At 33.5% G+C, this 21,658-nt stretch overlaps 1 protein-coding gene across 2 annotated transcripts; it reads left to right on the plus strand.

Annotated features, from left to right (window-relative positions):
- Positions 1 to 1,975: 1,975 nt before the first annotated feature.
- LOC130895722 (4-aminobutyrate aminotransferase, mitochondrial-like) lies at positions 1,976 to 21,222 on the plus strand. Of its 2 annotated transcripts, XM_057803224.1 has the most exons (9): positions 1,976 to 2,109; positions 6,024 to 6,154; positions 7,458 to 7,625; positions 9,562 to 9,642; positions 9,702 to 9,944; positions 11,218 to 11,419; positions 14,052 to 14,268; positions 17,214 to 17,482; positions 19,412 to 21,222. In XM_057803224.1, the coding sequence occupies exons 1-9, from the start codon at positions 2,061 to 2,063 to the stop codon at positions 19,552 to 19,554; spliced, it is 1,503 nt and encodes a 500-aa protein (XP_057659207.1). In that variant the 5' UTR covers positions 1,976 to 2,060; the 3' UTR covers positions 19,555 to 21,222. The 2 variants fall into 2 exon arrangements, with proteins under 2 accessions (XP_057659207.1, XP_057659208.1); XM_057803225.1 differs by lacking the exon at positions 7,458 to 7,625 and having other exon boundaries at positions 1,984 to 2,109.
- The last annotated feature ends 436 nt before the right edge of the window (positions 21,223 to 21,658 follow it).

The following is a 21,658-nucleotide window of genomic DNA, read 5'->3' on the forward strand; positions in this document are numbered from 1 at the left end:
ACTGGAAGCTGTTAGTTATTAGGGTAAAGAAAGTCAAAAACAAGCGGCTCTTATCGATTATAATAAATATAAAACTCACATTGATACGAGGGTGGCTACTTGAGCTGGAGATATGACAACAGTGATGTGAATATGATACATCTGACATTGCCATCATAAAGTTTGACATTTTTAATCGAGAACGTACTCAGATATTTGAAACATTCATGTTAGTCGAAAAATGAAATTAAATCGCAAATATTTACGTGCCATGATTTTCTATGACTTTCGGCGTGGATTAAACCAACAGCAGTATATCGATCAACTCGCTTCGACTTTTGAAGATGAACCACGATCTCGAGCAACTGTGTTTCGCTAGTTTTCCAAATTCAATCGTGGTCGCACATCGCTACAGGATGAATTTGGTGAGGGCGTCCAAAATCGGCTATTGTACTAAAAAGCATCGATGCCGTGCGTAAATTGATATAGCAAGATCATTATGTGACATACCGTGAGGTTAAGGCATACTTGAGCATTAGTTCACTCGCATACATTCAATTTTGCATGAACATTTGGCTGCCAAAAAGAATTGTTCACGCTGGATACCGCATAATTCGAGAATCGCAGAAAAAAAGTTAGTGTCGATTGGTGCTAAGAAATGCTGAAAAAATTCAATCACAGTATACCAGCGTTTGTTTACCAGAAGCGTTGGAAAAAATCAAAGAAGCCAATCGCAAAAGATGACTCATTCTCCACCACGACAATGCGAGCTCTCATACATCAGTTCAAACAAAAACGTTTTTGAACAGTCAAAACATCGAATTGATAAGTCATCCGCTGTACAGTCCTTGTTTGGCACTCAATGATTTCTTATTATTCCCGCGGATCAAAAATAAATTGCGAGATCAACCTGGAGAAGCAGTTGATGCGTTCAAATCACATATTTTGGTGGACAATTGGTTCAAACGCATGTAAAAGTGTATTGATCTTAATGGAGGATACTTTGAAAAACAGCACACGTATATCTGGCCAAATAGAAACATACAGATCTTCTTCCCGTCGAGTGGTAAAATGTTATTGTACTCATTTTGGGTGCTTGTTTGGTAAATGCTCACATTTTGCACCAATGAGTTGCAAATGAGAAGATATCGATAAAAAATTCGAAACATGACAACCGCATACTCAGCTAATTGTGGAAAGCAAATTTGTTACGAAAAACTTGCAAAAACTTATAAATAACACGCATAAACCAAGAGTACTATCTTTTAATAACTATTGCTCAAGCTGCTTTTCTAAAGTCCCTTTATATACAAAATAATTACATTTTCCTGTAATTCCAGATTGTCTGTTACTAGTTTTTGCACATGAATGAATGCATTTACTAGGAACTTTCTAGTTTTCAACGCTGTTTTTTGGATTGCTTAAGCGTTGTAGTGATCTGAGAAGCAAACTCTTGCGCATTTGGTTTTTAAAAGTAAACGTACAAGAGAATAAATGGCAACTTCTCGGGGCTGTAATGGAAATTTTCCTGCTCATTACGTGACGATACCCATGATAGTCAACGTGTTAATAGTCACATTATAAAGCTATAAGTGAAAAAAATTACAAGTTCCTTCCCAGCACAGAAGTTTGTTGAAAAGTTTATTTATTCCTTCGGGCTGTTTAGTACATTTGTTTTCTTAGTGAAGCGTTTTTCCTCTGTGAATTGCAAGTAAATTTGTTCGAACTAGATTCCTGATTTTCTAATTTTAGTAACCGTATTTTCAACGATGAGGATAGTGTTAATTTTTGGTTTTCATCAATTTTGTTCTTTTTAAAGTTGAAATAAAAATAAATCCTGGTTGCAACTGCAACTTTTTCTTAACATATGAGTCAAATACAAAAATGGTGGTCAAAGATCTATTAATTTGGTTAGTAAATGAATTTTAGACAAAGTTACGCATAATTTTCTCTGGAACCAATCCAGCCCTGTTAATGTGGTAAGGCGCATGCACTCAAGTAGTCATATGGATCGAAATCAATTTGGGAGTATTTAGACTCGCCGTAAGCTGAATTTATTTTGAGTATCTACAACTGTGAAAATGTTTTCGAAGTTAACTACACCAGTTTTGGATAGATCGAAGCAAATAGGTACGTTATGTTATATTTTTTTTATTTGACGTTTCAGAAAAAAAAAGATTGTACCAAAATTATCACTTTTTTGTGATACCTCTTCACTGATTCTTTTTCGAAGATCCAGAAATAAATTCCCATGTAAATATAAAAATCATAGCGACCTATATCACTGACGTTACTAATGATGAAAAGCTATGTCTTATATAAAGTTTCCACAATTTTTAATTGCTTTTTTCAATTGCTTGTGCGGTTCTTTATTCATTTTGGTTGACTGATCTTCTGTTGATAGTTCCTTCTGCCACTTCTAGATTGTTTATATCTGCTACTCCAGGTATAACTATTGACATATAATAATCATGCGTACACTTATAGAATCTCTACTAAAATTTGGAGTACTTGGATGCGATGTTGTGGCCGAAAGTCAACCAAAAAAAACCAACTGCTCTACAGAAATTATTTCTGAAGATCATTTACATATAAGAACTGTATCCGATAGAACAACTTTATAAAGAGTCCGTGTGTCTTAGACAATTATTTTACTTCAATATCGTTATCACGGTATTCCAGAAAAGACATCAATTGAATTTTCTTGAACATGGATATTCTACTAGACAAAAACAAATTCTAAAGGTGATATTAGACGGTTTACTTTTTGTTCATTTCTGTCTCTCATACAGCATCTATCATTAAGAATGAAACGTCTAGGCATTAAATGAATCAAAAGTGATAAATCAATTTATTAGTGAACCAATCCAGCGATGTTGCATTTCGGCATTCGGCATCAATAACTCGCACTCCGAATGAACAAAACTCAGGTTCGTTTGACGACATATTCGAGGAAATGAGCGAATAGTGAACCGTCTGATATCACCTTAACTGCTAGAACCAACATGTTCAACAGAGATGAAAAGTCAGCGCTGCTATACTTACTTACAACCTAAAGTTTACAACTCACTCAATATGAAAATGAAACCTATTATATTCAAACTCAAAAATATAAATAGACAAAATATACATGAAATAATTGAAACGTAATGTAATCGATAGCATATTCACCCCCTCTTTCCTCGTACTTTACTCTCTTCCTTCTCACACTTGATAGATATAAATAAAAATGGATATAAGGTTTGTTCCAAACTCAATTTTGGTCACCACCTTTTAAGGGTGATATCTCGCATAGGAGCGGGCTGAGGAAATTTTGTTTTAAGGAAAACTCATCTTAATTTCATACGAGCATTCAACTCCTAAATTTTGTCGCATGAATTTAGGCATACCCTATATACGAGAGGCTTTTTTTTAGCCTCCTATAGACTATAAATGAAAGACACGTTCATATAAAACAATAATTTTATTACCAAAAGATTGGTTACTTTTCGACATAATCACCAAAGAGATTGAGACATTTGTCATATCTGTCAGCTTTTCAATACCCTCTTCAAAGAAAGTTACCGCCAATGAATTCAAGTAGTCCTTGACGTTGGTTTGAAGGTACTCATTAGTTTGGAACTTCTGGAAATTCCGTAAACAAAGCAGTAATAGTGAATCTGCGGTTTTCGTTAACTATTATGTCAACTCGTTAAACCTAACCAGGCCATCTGGAACGACAGATTTGTGTCCTTGGTCCCCTTCATCATGCACATCATTACGGCCATCTTTAAACTTTCGTCATCATTCACGCACAACACAATCACTCATGAAGTTTTCCCCATACACATGACTCATTCTCCGATGGATTTCTGCAGCAAAATGTCCTTTAGCTTTAATTACACTTCGCAATTTACACATGGTGGGAGCATCAATATTGGCGGACATGTTTACGTGGCTGCAGTACGCCTACTGTCACCTGAATGTAAACAATGGCGGAGTATATAGTGCCAGAGCATTTGCACGGAGCGATCGGAGGTTGAAAAAAAACGGTCCTCATAATATTATTCAGAACATTGAAACGAATTTTCAGGGAAGTTGACGCAACTCCCTGAATTATCATCATTTGGAAATTAGATAACAAAATCGGTGAAACTATATTTCAAATTGGCAAATTTGAATGGTCTTCTGTATGGTCAGCAAAATGAAAGTATAAAATAAAATTTCAATGCTTTGTTTATCGGCATTATAAAACAAAATAATAATATTTATATTTACTAAGAATACATTTTAATCGTTTTGTATGTATCGATGTTGTAGCAAATCTGTCTTGGAAGATATAAGAGAAGTTATCATGTATTTTTAATGATACTATATTCTCCCTTCTCTTCTATACTCTACTCTAAACAAGCATCACTGACTTTTTGTGATTTTTCTAAAGCTTTCGATTGTGTTAATAATAATATTTCAACAAATGGCAGTACTACGGTTTCAGGTTAACACCTCTCGCATGGTTTAAATCATACATTACCAACAGAAGTCATCTGGTAAGGGTTAATACAACGATGTCTTTTTGCTAGCCAATAGAGAGCGGAGTGCCCCAAGGCTCAGTACTAGGCCCTATTTTGTTTCTTCTGTTTATAAACGGCATTGCCTATCTAGCCATCAGTGGTAAAATATGTTTGCAGACGATACTAGTTTCTCTTGGAGCAACCCTGAATCTGTAAAATTCTTACAGCTTGTAGTGGACAATTCCTTGAAATGGGAGTTACATATTGCTACCTTATCTAAAAAATTTAGTTCCTTCTGTTTTGCGCTGAGAACAGTTTAAAAATAGTTGAAAAGATTAAAAATTCTGACTCTTCCTTTCGTATTCATCTTTGCATCCGTTTGTCTTAGGAACGCGGAGCACAACCTTTATCTACCTACTGCACGTCCAGATTTATTTATAGCTCAATATTTTACAATGCAAAAAAATGCACAATCACTTTCCAATTGTAATCAAATGGATATCATCTTTTTCTGCTTTCCGTTTTGTATCTTTATTTAGTTATTTTTTTGATGTCCTCTACAATCTTCTTTCGTACCGTTTTACATATTTCGGTTTCTGTACGTCAATGTAGACTTTCATTTCTCTTCTTTTCTTGAGTAGTATTTTTGTCTCTTCAACAATTTTTAAAAGATCTTTGCACAGCTATCCACTTTAGAACACGGAGCACGACCTATCTAATTCACGTTCAGAATTAGTTGAGGGTTCAATATTTTACAATGCAAACAAATGCACAATCATTTACCAATTGAAATCAAATTGATATCATCTTTTCCCACATTCCGCATTGAATCTTTATTTAGTTATTTTTATGTTTTTTTTACGAGCTTTTATCTACAAATTATAACAATTTTTTGACATGTTTTGTACGTCTATCAATAGAAGGTGTAACTTAATCATGAAAGTTCAAAAAACATACACCAGTTTCACTTTATCTACTAAAATAAGGGGTGGAGTTGTATCAATGTTCCAGAGTTAACGTTTTCACCAACTGAGATCGATGTAAAAAAAAGTACAAACATTATAATCCATGAATGAAGTTATAAACCCTTCGCATTACAAAGTCCCTTTCATTGTTTATAAACCACTTAGTTATAATTACCTTTGATAAGAAACTAGCTCTTAAACTCACTTTAAGATACAATCTTGTCCTGCTTATTCGTCCTGTGCCTCTGGCTATTCTTGTTCGACCTTCTTGTACTGTGTATCTGATAATAGTATGTAGTGCAGACAGCACCGCTTACCAGAGATCAACAATTCTACCTTTCTCGAACTCCGATTGTTTTATCGCAATATAGGTTTGATAAAAATTCGATATTTCTTGTAAGGGATGGGTCCCAACTTCTGTACTGGAATGAATTCTGTATTGTTTGATCTGAATATACCGGTTCGTCTAGTAATCCAATAAAAAAATGGAAAAATACTACTGGGTGTTCGGTTTTTCGTATCACTAAAATAACGTTGATAATATTCGTTCCGAAGCTATGGAAATTAAAATTCCAATATTAATTTTCAGAATATATTACAAAATTAATGTTATGCAGAAGATATTCTATGAACTTTGAAGAGCCTAAAGGACCTTGCATGAAAACCGAGATCCCTGGACCAAAAAGTAAAGAATTGATGAAACAATTAGATAATATTTACGTGAGTAATATTTATTATTTCTATTATTTTGGCATCATTGCTGCTACTCTATTTAAACCAACAACATCTATTAGAGTGGATTTTTGTCAAACATTAGAGAAAGGAGAGCTGTCAATTAAATTTTTTTAGATTGTACTCTTTTTACGTACGAGGATTGCTACTTGAATTTTGAGATAGAGGTTTTTTCCATTCCGATTGAAGTACCTCAAAACAAGTAGTGTGAACGCTTCAACCCCTTCTTCAGAAAGTGTAGTGTAGAAAAACGTTTATCGCGCAATTTATTTTCTATCTGCCAAACAAAAACTATACGGCGGATGACTGTACAAATACATTCTAGTTTGCACTAATATGTCATGCTGGAGAATGATTTGTCTTCTGCGATTGGTTTCTCTGATTTTTTCGAACACTTCTGGTAAACAAATAAACCAAGTGCTCATTCAAAATTGAATGTATGCGAGTGAAAATGATGTCCAAGTAAGGCTCAATTTCAAGGTATGTTACATGACAATCTTGCATTATCAGTTTACGTACAGCATCGATTTTTCTGGCACATCAGCTTATTTTGGACGACCTTCATAAAATCCATTTTTTACCAAGTAGAATGTTTCAAGTATCTGTAAAGAACTCAACTAGTACTCGTTTGACAACACGTTCTGATGGCAATATCAGATTCGACATGTTCACATCAGTGTTGCCATATCTCAAAACTTAAATCGCATCCATAGTAGCTACTATGATAATAGCAATTCAGTATTTCATATTTTGGCATATCTCTTTAGAATCAGTTCTTGTACACGTTTTCATCTTCAATACATCTAGAATATCCCAAGTGTGCGTTCCCATTGGCAACGCTCAAGCGGTGTACATATTGTACAGGTTAGAATGACATCGCAAACGCGGCATCGCTCGACGCTCGCCGCTTGAGCGTCGCTAATGTGAACGCACACTAAGAACAGAGCTTCATTGCCAGGTATTCTAGACTCGTCCTACTAGAAAATTTATAGTTCTGTAAGAAGAATGTTCATCTCCTAACTGTTATTACGAAAAGGAATTCTCCTTATAATACATTTCCTTTAAGTTGACCTCTGGGAAACCGATTTCGACCCCAAGTAGTCGATATTTACTATTTTAGTCTCCATACTCCAAGTGCCTATAATGGAAAGCGCTAAAACCCTTAAAAACATACAAATTAAAAGTCCAAAATAGTTTTTATTTCTCAAAATTTTCCTAATAACATTACTTTAGTTCGAGTAGTGTTAGTATGACATGATTTCAAAGATAATTATATTTTCATTTCATTCAGAACATTGGAGCCACACAATATTTGGTTAACTATGAAAAGTCAGTTGGAAACTATATCGTCGATGCAGATGAGAACATACTCCTAGACACCTACACACAGATATCTACAATGCCCCTTGGGTACAATCATCCAGCATTGCTCAATGTTTTTAAAAACGAGCAAAATTTGGTGAGTCAAATATTGATTATTACTAAAAAACCTTCTTCATCTAACCTGGTAATCGGGATTAGGAAGATAACTCTCATTATTCACTGAACACTAAAGGTTCCGTTTGGTACACACAAGATTTCTGAGAGGGGAAGTAGCGAAGGACTCTAAGGAATTACTCCCCAGCCACCGTCTGTCTGTCAGAGAAAGGTATTTGCATTCTAGATCTGCCCTGGAGACACAATCAACCAAAAGTACAAGAATTGATAAAAGGCAAGAGATTTTCTTCAAATGTCTATTAGATTGATTCACTCAAAGGGCAATTAAAAATTTATTCTGGTAACAACGAAAAGCTTCAATGCACCTTACTGCCTTTACTACTTATACTATACTAAATATACTATTTTGAATTGCACTTATACGAGGATGTATTGATATCTAGTTAGCCTAGACCAGTTCCATGCATAAACAAAATATTGCGTTACTATATCAACGAACAATAACTTATTAGAAAAGTCTAACGTTTAACTAAAGTTTAACGTCAAAAAAGTAAATCAGAGCTACGCAATAAATTAAAAGAAAAAATATGTCCACCGAAATTGTGAAAATAGAAAAATTGGAGTATCGAGTATATCATCAAGTATCTGTATTTAAAAGGGTTAAGAGGTAAGCAGATTTACGAAGATATACTTAATACCCTTGGTGATCAATGTCCTTCGTATGATACCGTGAAAAATTGGACTGCAAGCTTCAAAAGAGGTGAATTTTCCATTGAAGATGATGACCGATCGGTAAGGCCAGTTTCTGTGTCAGTCACCGAAAATATTGATGCAGTTCATGACATGATTTTATCAGACCGTCGAGTTAGGCTAAAACGAATATCTGAAGCACTGAATATTTCATACGAACGCATTCATCATATAGTTCACGTCAATTGCTGCAAAATGGATCCCCAAATGTTTAAATGTTGCCCAAAAGCGTGCAAGGGTAGAAGCATCGCATTCGATCTGTGCTCAATTTGAAAACGATGTAGACTTCTTAAACCGAATTGTTACTATGGATGAGACTTGAGTACATTTCTACGATCCAGAAACAAAGCAACAATCGATACCGATTAAATCGATTTAGACTCCAAGTCGATATCTACTAATTTGAGTATTCATGAGCTATAACTCTTTGAGATCAAAAGTCCAAAACGTTTTTTATTTTCAAAAATTTTCACAATATCTAAAATACAGAAAACAGCGGCTGCTAAAATTAACTGGACAAAAACTGTTTCAAATAACAAAAAGCTTATAAAAATCGATTAAGCAGAACAGGCATTTTTTATATTTAAAACGAAACGAAAAACCATTAGCAACATCTAAGATTTTCCAAAATAAGCAAATGTTCAATATTATATAAAATATTGGACGCAAATTAATAGAACAAATTATTTTTCTAAGAATGGGTGTATTTTTGGTATTCCACAAAAAAGCCTTTTAATTTGAGAATGATTAGGTTAAGTTAGATTATATTAGGTTAGGTTAAGTTAGGTTAGGTCAGGTTAGGTTAGCTTAGGTTAGGGTAAGCTAGGTTCGATTAGGTTAGGTTATGACTATAATCGCACTAATGAGAAAGTATTTACTCTTTGATACTCTGTTATTAACTCTTTCATTATTGTTCATCTTTTATTTACGGTAATAAATTTCAAGCTAAATACAGGGATCTTTATACCTGCAAATATGTGCTAGATTCACCTTCCTATATAATCTATGCGCTCGAACCACCGTGCGCTCGACTCACGTGCGCTCTTGTTTTATCGCGTTCTGAACTATTTTAATTATTATTATGACATTTATTATCCGTTTTCAAAAAAATAACATCAATTTCGTTGTACTCTAATATGAAGTATTGTTGTAGAACTATTTACATCAACTATTTCACTAATTTATCAAAAGTTCACAATATTTTTTAGAGGAGTATAATAAATAGACCAGCACTAGGTGTTTATCCAGGTACAGATTGGCCTAAGCGAATGGAAAATATTCTCAAGCAGGTAAAGAAACGTTTTCAAACTTACTATCAACTCGTTTCAAATCCTCGTTTTTCCATTAGGTGTCACCTAAACTTCCGAAAATCACCCCGATGATGTGCGGTGCCTGCTCAAACGAAAACGCAATTAAAACAGCTTTTATAGCTTACCGATCAAGAGAACGAAATAATAAAGATTTTACGGATGCCGAGAAGAAATCTAGTATATTAAATCAACCACCAGGATGTCCTGATTTATCTATTTTATCGTTTAAGGGTGCTTTCCACGGACGAACTATTGCCACTTTATCATGCACACATTCTATGGTAAGATTTTTCAGTTGTAATATGTATATTTATATGAAAAGACAGCTCAATGTACAACATTCCTTAATCTTGATTTGGTCTTGAGATCACGTGAGCGTCAATAGTTCGCAATCAGAATTTGTGAATTCACTATCACATTAAATAATTTCGAATACTATCGACGTTCCGGATATAGTGAGATGGGCCAGAACTAGAAGAAGAGCATGGAGAGATCATGTCAATAGAATGAACAACGATCGACTGGCGAAAATCGCAAAGGAAGAGAGACCCAATACAAGTAGACCGCCTGGAAGACCACCAAAGCGCTGGTATGAGAGCTGGTCCTCGCAGTCACAACTTAGGCTGCCTCTTTGAAAACACAAGACATAGTCTTAAAATAAGAAGAAGAAGAAGAAGAAGAATACTAACTAAGAGAACTGAACAAAAGCGTAAAATTATTTAGGTGTATATCTGTCTATGTATTATATATGTGGCACCTGAAAAGTACAAAATGAAGAAAAAATTTGGTAATTACCTAGATAATATATATATATGATGTATAAATTATTTTTCTTTTCCTGGAACTTTAAAGTTGAAAAACTATGTGAAGGGATAATTTCAGCGCCCTACATAAACATATGAAATTTTTCAGCCTAATTTTCTTTATAACATACTAAAATTTTAGTGAAATCGGAGGGGTGTAACCTAATCTAGATAATTACCAAAAATTTTCTTTGTTGTGAAATAAACAATCTAATTAATTGAATTCTTCAATTTTTAATCGTAATTGATAAAAGTGTAAAGAAAGTAAAAACTGTATTTTATTTATTTTAAAATTTTGGCATATGCACATGATGAACAATGCTGAAAAATTTCTGGAACATATTTTTTTTATATTTCCAAGTTTCGACCTTATATATTAGTAGTTTTACATTGGTCTGAAATAGTTTTGAATACTGGTTGAATACCATATTTTATACGGCGACTTTTGCATCAGACATATTCTTCATTCGATGTCATTTTCAGTACCTTATTTTTTACTTTTTTTTATTCTAAATAGATGGCGCTTTCTGTTATTTTCCGTATCTCTTTTAGTCCTTTTTCTTCTTTCTAAATAGATGGCACTTTAGATTATATTTTATCTTCGTTTTGTATTGTTCATGTTTAGTATAACTGGTGGTTTGGTGGTTCTCCAGTTTTTGAATTAAAAACTGGTGTACACATCTCATTCCATTTACTTGTCTTCATTATATGTCCGCAATATGTTTATATGATTAAATTTATACTTTTTAAGGCTATACACAAACTGGATATTCCATCTTTCAGTCAATGGCCTATAGCTACGTTTCCGATGTACAAATATCCTTTAGAAGACAATCGTAGGGAAAATGAAAAGATTGATGAAAAATGTCTAGAAGAAGTCGAAGATCTTATGGTAAAACATAAAAGACATTTTCCAATAGCAGGTATCATAATCGAACCAATTCAATCTGAAGGTAATTGTAATTATAGTATTAACTACTCCGGATTGATTAGAGGGTGGTGTTAGATATACTAGATCTAACAAAAAGATATATTAAATATTTAAAATAATCTCCTTTCAGCTCTATAGACTCTACAGCTATTTATTGTAAACATAACTGGAAAATCTTCAATCTTTGAGGTGTTTGTTTTTAAGTTTGAGAATATTACAAGAAAGGGGGCTAAATCTTGCAAATATGCGGATTTGTTAACGGATATATGGCTATGGTGAAAAAAAAAAACTTTTTTTCTTAACCAGTTGCAGCCCTTGATACATAATTTTTTCTGTTGCACTTGTGTGAAAGGTCGGTCATGAAATAACCAAAATATTATCACAGGAATTCTCACTTTGTAAAACCATAATCGTCTTACAAACGTAAATAGGAATCTTCAAGAATTGTACAACAGAGTTGTACTTAATATAATAAGCGAACATAATTTCAGTAAAATTAAATACAAAGATGAATTTGTTGATACAAAGTTTTATTTGTAACTTAAAACTAGAGTGAAAGCTGCATAACACTTTTTGATAGAAGGTTCCCATAGAGCTACGAAATATTTGGCAGAAAAAGTTCCTAAGACCATTTTTTGTTGTTTTTGTTCGTAATATAGATACAAAGCAGTAAAATCACACTTTTTAATTTCATAGCTCCGACAATTTTCTGGAATATTCTAAAATGATGACTTACCAAACTTTTCCCTGTGGTCTTCATTTCTAATAACTAGCTAGGCCGGCAATGGCTCAATCGATATATAAAAGACCAAAACTTTTGTATAAAATAAACTTAAAACAAACAAAATGTATCCTTTTTTATTAAACAAATAAAAAATGCTCGGTATGAATGAAGTTATTATTTTCGATTAATTACACATGATGTTGCTTACTTACAAAACAGAGTTTTCCTGAAATAGTGGCTATACATAAGGTTTCAATTTGATATTGAGAGACTTACACACAGTTATGATACAATCTGTTAATCAATTTAAAGTTGATTCCGCAAAATTCCAAGACTGGCCTTGCGATTTATTTATGGTTATCGCAAAGTCCAGGCGTACGGGAAATTGTAAACGTCCTAAATCGAATGGTAAATCGGTCGGAATCATCGGTTTACGCGGGATCAAGACATCATCTCCTTTATATTTGCCCTTCATGATTTTGTCATAGCAATACGACCATTTTCTTGATCTTTCTCTCTCTGGACATCAATGCGGTGAGCATATGATGTAGCTTTCGCACATTTGATTGACTGTGACGACCTAAGTTAGAATATCCAACTTTCCCCAGTGAATGTCAACAAACGCCGAATATTTCATTAGTTTCTTGAATATTCGGACTCTCACCGGTGTATAACGACAATCACATATATGCTCTGGTGGAAGTCGAGAAAATAAAAACCGACAAAGAGGCGACTGGGTCTTTCCTACCACATCCGGTCAGTCTTATGCAAAGTTTGATAGTAAGAGCAACGTTTCCCTATTTTTTCTTTAAAAGATAAAGGTCAACGAGAATACTTTTTTTTAATTTGGTTAAGAAAAGTGCAACACACCTTTGGATTACAGACGATTAGAACGATTTGACGTTAAGTTAATTGTGCCATTAAAAAAAGGAAAAACGAATATACAGTATTGTGTTACCAATGAAGAATTGTTCATTATTCTCTATGAATCTCACATCAGAATAGTAAAGGAAAAATATATATGTTTAAAGACTTCAAAATAAGTTATTATTTATAATTATATATATGAAGCAGTAATGTAAATTTATAAAAACAATGTCAAATGAAACACAGTCCAGCTAGAAAAGGTATTGTTGTGAAATCAATGATCAGTTCTAAGTTAAACTCAAGATGTCAAGTTGATTTTATAGATCTGCAGTCAAACAGAGGTAACAGGTATAAGTTCTTAATGGTGAATCACGTTTTTCCAATATTTTCAACATTTGGTGCTCCTATAATATTGCAATCAGATAATAATAGAGAAATCAGTAATCAAGTCATATCCAGAATATGCGCTATGTGGAAAGAATGAATTAAATGAATGTCACCAAGCGACGCCACTGCTTATCGCAGATTGTCTGACAAGAAATTGGGGACATAAAGCTTCGGCCAATAGAAATGTTTACGTTTATGTTTACGAGTCGATGTTTTCGTTGGTAAACAGTGAAGATGATGAATACACGTGGACTGACGGTTTGTTAGATGTTTTATACAGGGAGTAAACATTATTTTTCATTTCTTAATTTGGTATGAGTGCCGTGCGTATTTATGAAATATTGATTGTTCCTCGTATAACTGTCTTTTGCAATTGATATTAGAAGAGCTATAAAAACAAAATTAATGATAATAATAGAAAGTTCTAATATGGATTGTGCAAATTAACTCAACATAACTCACATCCACACAAGCCCTACTTAGCGTTATGCCATTTCAATAATCTTCCAATTGTCTGATTCATACTCCAGCAGTTTGTCAAAGGGGAACATTTATTTCTAGTCTGAATAAACATATTCAACATATGAACTTTCCAGATATTGTGGTTTGTAACATTTCTTTTGATCATCCCTTGTACCGTATTTTCAATATGAATTTCATGAAGAATTTCTTCTAGGTGGTGATAATCACGCTTCGCCAGAATTTTTCCAGAACTTACAAAAACTTTGTAAAAAGTACGGAGCTGCACTGATTATAGATGAAGTACAAACAGGTTGTGGACCAACTGGAAAATTTTGGTGTCACGAACACTTTAACTTACCATATCCGCCGGATATAATGACGTTCAGTAAAAAAATGCAAATGGCCGGATTCTTCCATTCGGATGAAATTACGTATGTATTTAACAATAATTTTGAATAACTATGTAGTTAATCTCGGCGACTAAAACTTGTTTATATTAAACAATAATCGAAAAAAGTCAACTACTTTTACAAATAAATTATGAATCGGGGTAGAAAACTTTAAGATTTTTGTTTTATTTCATTGATTTCTTTTGTTGTTGAAATTTAAACCCGTCCAATGAAAAGTGGGTTCGAATGACGATGATATTTTTAAAAAATTAGCTTCTTCAAAATCTAAAACATCAAAATAGGTTACACTAATGTTATTTACCTCAGTTTTTTTATTACAACTTTGCCAACTTGGTAGTGAAGATGAATATTAAGGGGTTGTTTCAGTCTTCAAGCTATTCTTTGTTAAAAAGTATGCAGATAATACAAGGTGCGACCACTATACTATTGTTTTCAGTTGATGCAATTTTTCTGCGTCCTGATTTACATAAATCTTTTACTGAACCAGTTTAACTTTTTCACTAACAGTAGATCTTGTTATGGGATTTCGGTTAGGATATAAATTATTTCTTCTATCACCATATCCTTATATCATTAAACGATCCATTGTGACTTTCAATAAACTTCAACAATAATAATTTATTGAAACATAAAATTTGTTATTGTAGTTACGGCCTCCTAAATGTATTATTTCAACTTTTCCGGTAAAAGGAAAGATCTGACAACCATGTAGATACCATCATAATACCGGCCGTATCACAAGACCCTTGCACACAAAACTTTATAAAACTCACTCTATATAACTAAACTAGTGATATGAAATCTTTTGATACGATTTTCCGGAAAAATCTCATTTCCGTTGCTTGTATCTTTTCTCTGTGTCTTTCGTTGCTTATCCATATTTCATAACTATATGTTAGTAATGGTATAACTACTCTTGTAATTTTTACTCTTGTTTCTTTAAGTATTTTATTGTTTCATAGAAAAAAAAATGCTTTATCTTGTTAAGTAGTTTTCTGGCGCTTGTTTTTCTTTCTGTGATTTCTTTGTCTAATTTTCCGTCTCTTGTTATCATTGAACCGAGACTTTTGCATTAATTTTTCTATTTGTCTATTTTCTATTCTCATATCGTTTATCTTTGTTGATGTGTTTACGATCATCTCTTCATTTTATCTATGTTTGTGTTCATACTGTATTGTTTGTTTATATGAAATTCAAGATTTTGATTTAATGTTTCTTCGTCGTTTGCAAATATTACCATGTCATCAGCGTAGCATATTTCTGTTAGTGTAACTTTGTCCATTTTCCACTGCCCTCCTTTTTAGCTTTTTAAACTTTTATATCTTTTATAGCCTCATCGATAATCAGTGTGTGAAGCAGTGGACAGGTTCTTATATTTTTTATAGCCTCATCGATAATCATTGTGTATAGCAGTGGACTGGTTTCTATTTCTTTTATAGCATCTGTTTTAATATATAACGTGTGATGTTTCAAATCTTACATTTTGCTTTTCAATTTAGTAAATAATTTGATAATTTTTCACTATCCTCTTTTAACATTCCAGCAGTGCTTTAATGCTTGATTGCAAGCACATTTATAATTTGTGTTGCAACTTATTTCTGTTTCTTCTTCTGCAACACCAGTATGAAAATTTCACACTTTTTCATTACGCTTATTACGCATATAATTCACCCTACTTTCAAAGTTTAATACTAACCTTAGATCCTATGTAATGGTCTTTATGAGGTAGTCAATCCTGCATTTTTGAAATGGTTTTTGATACGTAGAAAATGAGCGGTGCGAGTTGTGAAGGTTACCGTTATGTTCCCTAGCTCAATGGTCAAAACCACATCAAGCATTTAACGTGAAAGTAAAATTGTTAGTGACAAATTTGGAAAATATCGTTGAAACAACAAGCAAAAGAAGTAGCAGTACGAGATCCGTTCGAACTCCTGAGAATGTTGAACGCGTGAGAGTTGCTGTAGGAAGAAGCCCGTGAAATCAGAATACTGCTCTTGGAATTTCTGAAAGGTCAGTTCGAAGAATATTGAAGTCAAATTTCCACCATTATCCTTACAAAACGTTTTTGAACATGGTTAAAGAAACTGAGGAGCTTATTATATACAACTTCTATATTAGAATCTGGATAGGACGAGACACATTTTAATCTCTCCGGATTTGTGAACGAACAAAACTTTACGTACAAAATTCCTCAACGCATGTTTCGTGACGGGATGGAAAATTTTAGAAATCACCTGCAAAAATGCATTAATCGAGAAGTACGCCATCTGACTGGTGTTATTTTTGAACGTTGATTAATCACTCTTTCGTTTCTTCTATGATTTTCAATACACAATAAGATTATAATGATTAAATTTTGAAAAATGCGTCCGACTATTCTTCACAGCCATTTCAAAAATGCAGTATTGAGTTTTACTAATGTTACTTACTTCATTGTTCCTTACTGTTTCATAGTTTTCTTGAAACCCGACCTCGAAATTTACTGAAATAGTAGTCAAGTTCCATTAATTTATATCAACAGCGTTTTCTTCATTTCATACGTTTCATTCCTATTTTTATTTGTATTATTTGGTAATTAATTTATTATTATCCACCCAGAAAAGTCCTGATTTTTTTTTCACGTCATCCAACCATCCTTAACACATCTCTTGAATTTCAGCTCAATCCTACAATTATTTTTGTAGTTAGTTTTACATCAATATTCGAACATGTTTGGTGCCCTGTATTTTCAATACTGTGTGACCCAGAGAAGTCCTGATTTTTTTCCAAAGTATATCTAACGTTCCTCAACACATCTCTAGAATTACAGCTCAATCCTACGATTATTTTTGTAGTTATGATTTTTTGAACATGCATATGTTTTACATCAATATTTGAACATGTTTGGTACCCTGTATTTCCAATACTGTGTAACCCAGAAGAGTCCACATATTTCTCTATTGTGATTGACATTAACAAATTTTTAGGGTAAAACTTCCGTCTCGAATTTTCAATACGTGGATGGGTGATCCTGGAAAAACGATACTTTTAGAAGCGATCATAGATGTTATAAATACACAAAATCTATTGGACCAAGTGAATAAATCGGGACGAAGGTTATATGACGGACTGCAACAGTTACAGAACGAGTTTCCTGATATGTTACATTCCCTTAGAGGTAAAGGTACATTTATTGCCATAAACGCAAAAGGAACCGATCTGAGGAATCAAATTATCATGCAGTTGAAGAGGAATGGTGAGTTAAATTATAACGATCACTTACTTTGAATGGAAGGAATAATTTTCGATTTGTAATCATGATACTATTATCTACCACTTTCACTATGTCAAGAAAGTTGGAATTTCTGGAAACGTTAGTGATAGTCATACTGAACACTATATTTACTCTAACACTACACCAACACATAATTACACTGACTGACGCGCGTTTCGATAACCAAGTATCGTCTTCAAAGACCGGATATAAACAGTTTATATTCAGTTTCTGAAGACGATAACTTGGTTATCGAAACGCGCGTCAGACAGTGTAATCGTTAGTGTTAGTGTAGTGACTGATGGTAAACTTTACTTCATTTTTACCTTTACCTTACTATAACTACTTTCCTGGCTAATGCCTCGACGAATATTGAACTACATCTCCTCTGAATGGCCCTTTCATATTCTCTTTTTTGAAGAATGGCAGATAGAATATCTTTTCGAAATTATAAATTTCGAAATTATTAAGAACCAAATTTTTACCAGAATTTTTTAATTCTTCAGGAAATGTGGTTGTCCTAATGCGAGTCATTATGGTTGATTTGCACCCCTTTCCGGCTTGATCGAATAATTAGTCAATTTGGGATTTTCAATCAACTATTTTCCAAGTTTTTCACTAGATATGGTAGAGGTTAAGGTTTGCAATTTTGTTTCATCGTTAATACATTTATTTACTACTTTATTATTGCCTGTTAGACGATCAAAGTGAACGTTCAGTAAACACGTGAAAGAATTATTGTTGTTGAAGTGGCAATACTGGATATTAAACTGTATGTATGTAAACGTATAGAACAGTCCGGACTGCGTAACCTCGTGTCTAGTGACTGAAGCCCAACGGATCAATATTTGTTTGTTAAAAATAATGTAAAATCCACGGACATTCATCGAAAACTACTCTCCAAGGCTTAAGTGTATGAATGGTGTTTCAAAATGGCCGAGGAGTGTTACCAATGAGAACGTCAATACTATAGAAATTAATTTTGAGAAACCGACGCAGTACTGTATGCGATATGTCTAAGGAATTGGGCATCAGCGTGGGTAGTATTGAACAAATAATTTATGAATGGTTACCGCCAAATTTCATTCCGATGGATGTGAAAACTTTGAGAAGAAATTCACCCGCTGGAAAGATTGCACGCATCTCCTGCGGGGGTATGGAGAGGAAGGAAAAAATTGGTTGCACTGAATTTCACCACAGACGGGACTTAAATACAGCACTATAATCCGGTTAGTAAACGCGCGTCTATGAAGCGGACCAAAAAAGACGATGGTGCGCCAGTTCAAGCGTGAAAGGTGTGTACCGTATTTTGGGACATGAGAGGAATTGATTGCGGCTGATATTCTCACTAAACAACGAACTGTGGACACGCAGTATTATAGTAACCTCGTAAAAAAACAAGGTACTCTATAACTTAATATTAAAATTTTTCATAGCAAAATTTTGGCTTATAAATTTAAACCACTCTCGAATATGCGCATATTTCATCAACTCCTAAAAAAGTTCATCGAATTGGCTTGGGAAACACTGGAACACCCTCTTTATAGTCCTGATTTGTCTTCATGCGACTATTACTTATTTGGTACATTGAAAAAGTCATTTGACGGTCTGCGATTCTAAAGCAATGCTGAGGTAGCTTCGTGCGTGAATGGTTACGTGACAAGCCGAGATATTTTTACGAAAAATACCCGAGAGGTTGCAAAAGTATATAAATTGTGGATGGAGATTATCTATAAAAACTGTAACATTTCAGCTCTGTAACCTAATATTGTTAAAATTGTTTAAAGCAAAATTTTGGCTTATAACTTAGCTGATTTATTGGCGGCAATATCATTAATTTTTTGAACATATTTCTTGGATAATATATTAAAAAAATATTGTTTCTAATAATTGCCATTCCATATGTTCCAGGTGTTCAAAGCGGTAGTTGTGGAACAGAAGCAATTCGTCTCAGACCAGCTCTTATCTTTAAAGAGCATCACGCTGATATTTATCTAGACATTATGCGGAAAGTAATCAGAGAACTCAGTAAAGAGAGAAAGAGAAAGTATTAGATACAATGAAATGTTTATGAATGAAATTTGTCCTTGATATCTGTTATCATTTGATATCGATTTAAAAATACAGTTCGAAATTCAATTTCGCCGCCGTTACCCATAGCAACGGGGGGAGGGTTTCTGTTATTGTAATATGTACTATTGAAATTTCTATTAGTACTATTATTATTATCACCCCTTTCGTTGCATCTTATGTTACTCTTAAAAGTGTTATAAAATCTATCCCTATTTTCACGAAAATTTTAAGTTCGATATGAAGCAGATTAGCTGAAGATGTGTTGGAAAGAATTTGGAACTTCTCCATCTTTAGCTCCGGATATAGCATCTTTTAATGTGTCATAATTTGTAGCTCTTATTATTGTTTTTATATTACTGTCTCACAAGCCGTTCGTACGAAGATGTATTAATATCTAGTTAGCCTAACCCAGTTCCATGCATAAACAAAATATTGCGTTACCATAGCAACGGACAATAACTTATTAGAAGTGTCAGTGTAAAGTTTGACGTCAAAAAAGTAAACCAGAGTTACGCAATAAATTAAAAGAAAACAGATGTCCACCGAAATTCTAAAAATCGAAAAATTGAGAGTATCGAGCCATCATCAAGTACCTGTATTTAAAAGGATTAAGAGGTGAAAAATTGGACTGCAAACTTCAAAAGAGGTAAATTTTTCATTGAAGATGATGACCGATCGGAAAGGCCAGTTTCTGTGTCAGTCCCCGAAAATATCGATTCAATTCATGACATGATTTTATGAGACCGTCGAATTGGTTTAAAGCGGATATCTGAAGCTCTCAATATTTCATACGAACGCGTTCATCATATAGTTCACGTCAATTTGGACATGAGAGAAATTGCTGCAAAATGGATCCCCAAATGTTTGAATGTTGACCAAAAGCGTGCAAGGATAGAAGCATCGCGTTCGATCTGTGCTTGATTTGAAAATGATGTATGGATGAGACTTTTGAGATTGCCATAGAGTAATCACGATTATTGATCACTCTACGGGAAAAAATTAAGAGAAAAGACGCGTAAAGCTATCCAAAGGTATTTTTTTGCAGAACAACTCCCCTGCACACAAATCTCATGATGCCATGCAAAAAATTCGAAATTTGGGGTTTAAATTACTAGAGCACCCTCCTTATTCACCAGATTTGGCTCCATCCGACTATCATCTCATTCCTCAACTGAAAAAAAGAGGAGAATATGTTGAGTAATAAAATATTTTGACATTGAAATTTTGTTTGGTTCTATAGTAGGCTAAGAATTTTTCAATATATCCTCGTAAAAACATTTATAGCGTGTTTTTCATTCATCGACCTAAGAATAGGTAACGAAATTATGATAAGGTTAAATCGACCTTCAGTATATTGAAAATAATATTGGATCTTTTCTTTTCGTTTGATGAATATCAGTTTAATTTTTTGTATCCCAATTATGCTGAGTAATTTATTCCTCAGGTCAATAGTAAATCACACTAAACCACTCTTGAATGTATCGATTCTCAGTAATAAAAATATAATCGAAACTACTGTCTTCCATATGGTTCTATTTTAAATTAGATATAAAAATTGGTTTCTATGTACCTAGGTAGTATTCAAACATTTACGTTTTAATTTTTGTAACTTCTTTGAATAAGAGAAAATACATGTATTTTATAATGAATAATGAATATGTTTTTTTTTTTACTTTTTTCCTATCAAATATACCCTACCCTAAGACATTTTTAAGCCAATTCTTTGTTTTGAATGAAACCAGTAAAAAATTATGACAAATGACATCGAGTCATAAATGTCAATATTACCACAGTAAATAGTTTTCGAAAAATAATTCGACCGACTCAGATTAGGAATCGAATCCAGATCTATTGGTTACGTGCTAGAAGCTTTAGCACTTAAACCACGGAGGCTAGATAAAAATGAGGACGAACGCTATGGGGTTTTGGACAATTATTGCGTCCAACGCGAAACGATTTATAGTAAAGGTAAAATAGGATTAAAACCGAAATTACATTGAGCGCTTTTGATTTTCTAGATTTTCAGAGATTTCCCGTTACTGCAACTCTTAACAAAATTACGGTCACGGGTTTTCAAAATTTTGG

This window comes from Diorhabda carinulata, chromosome 6 (assembly GCF_026250575.1).
Source record: "Diorhabda carinulata isolate Delta chromosome 6, icDioCari1.1, whole genome shotgun sequence".
NCBI classification, from domain to species: domain Eukaryota; kingdom Metazoa; phylum Arthropoda; class Insecta; order Coleoptera; family Chrysomelidae; genus Diorhabda; species Diorhabda carinulata.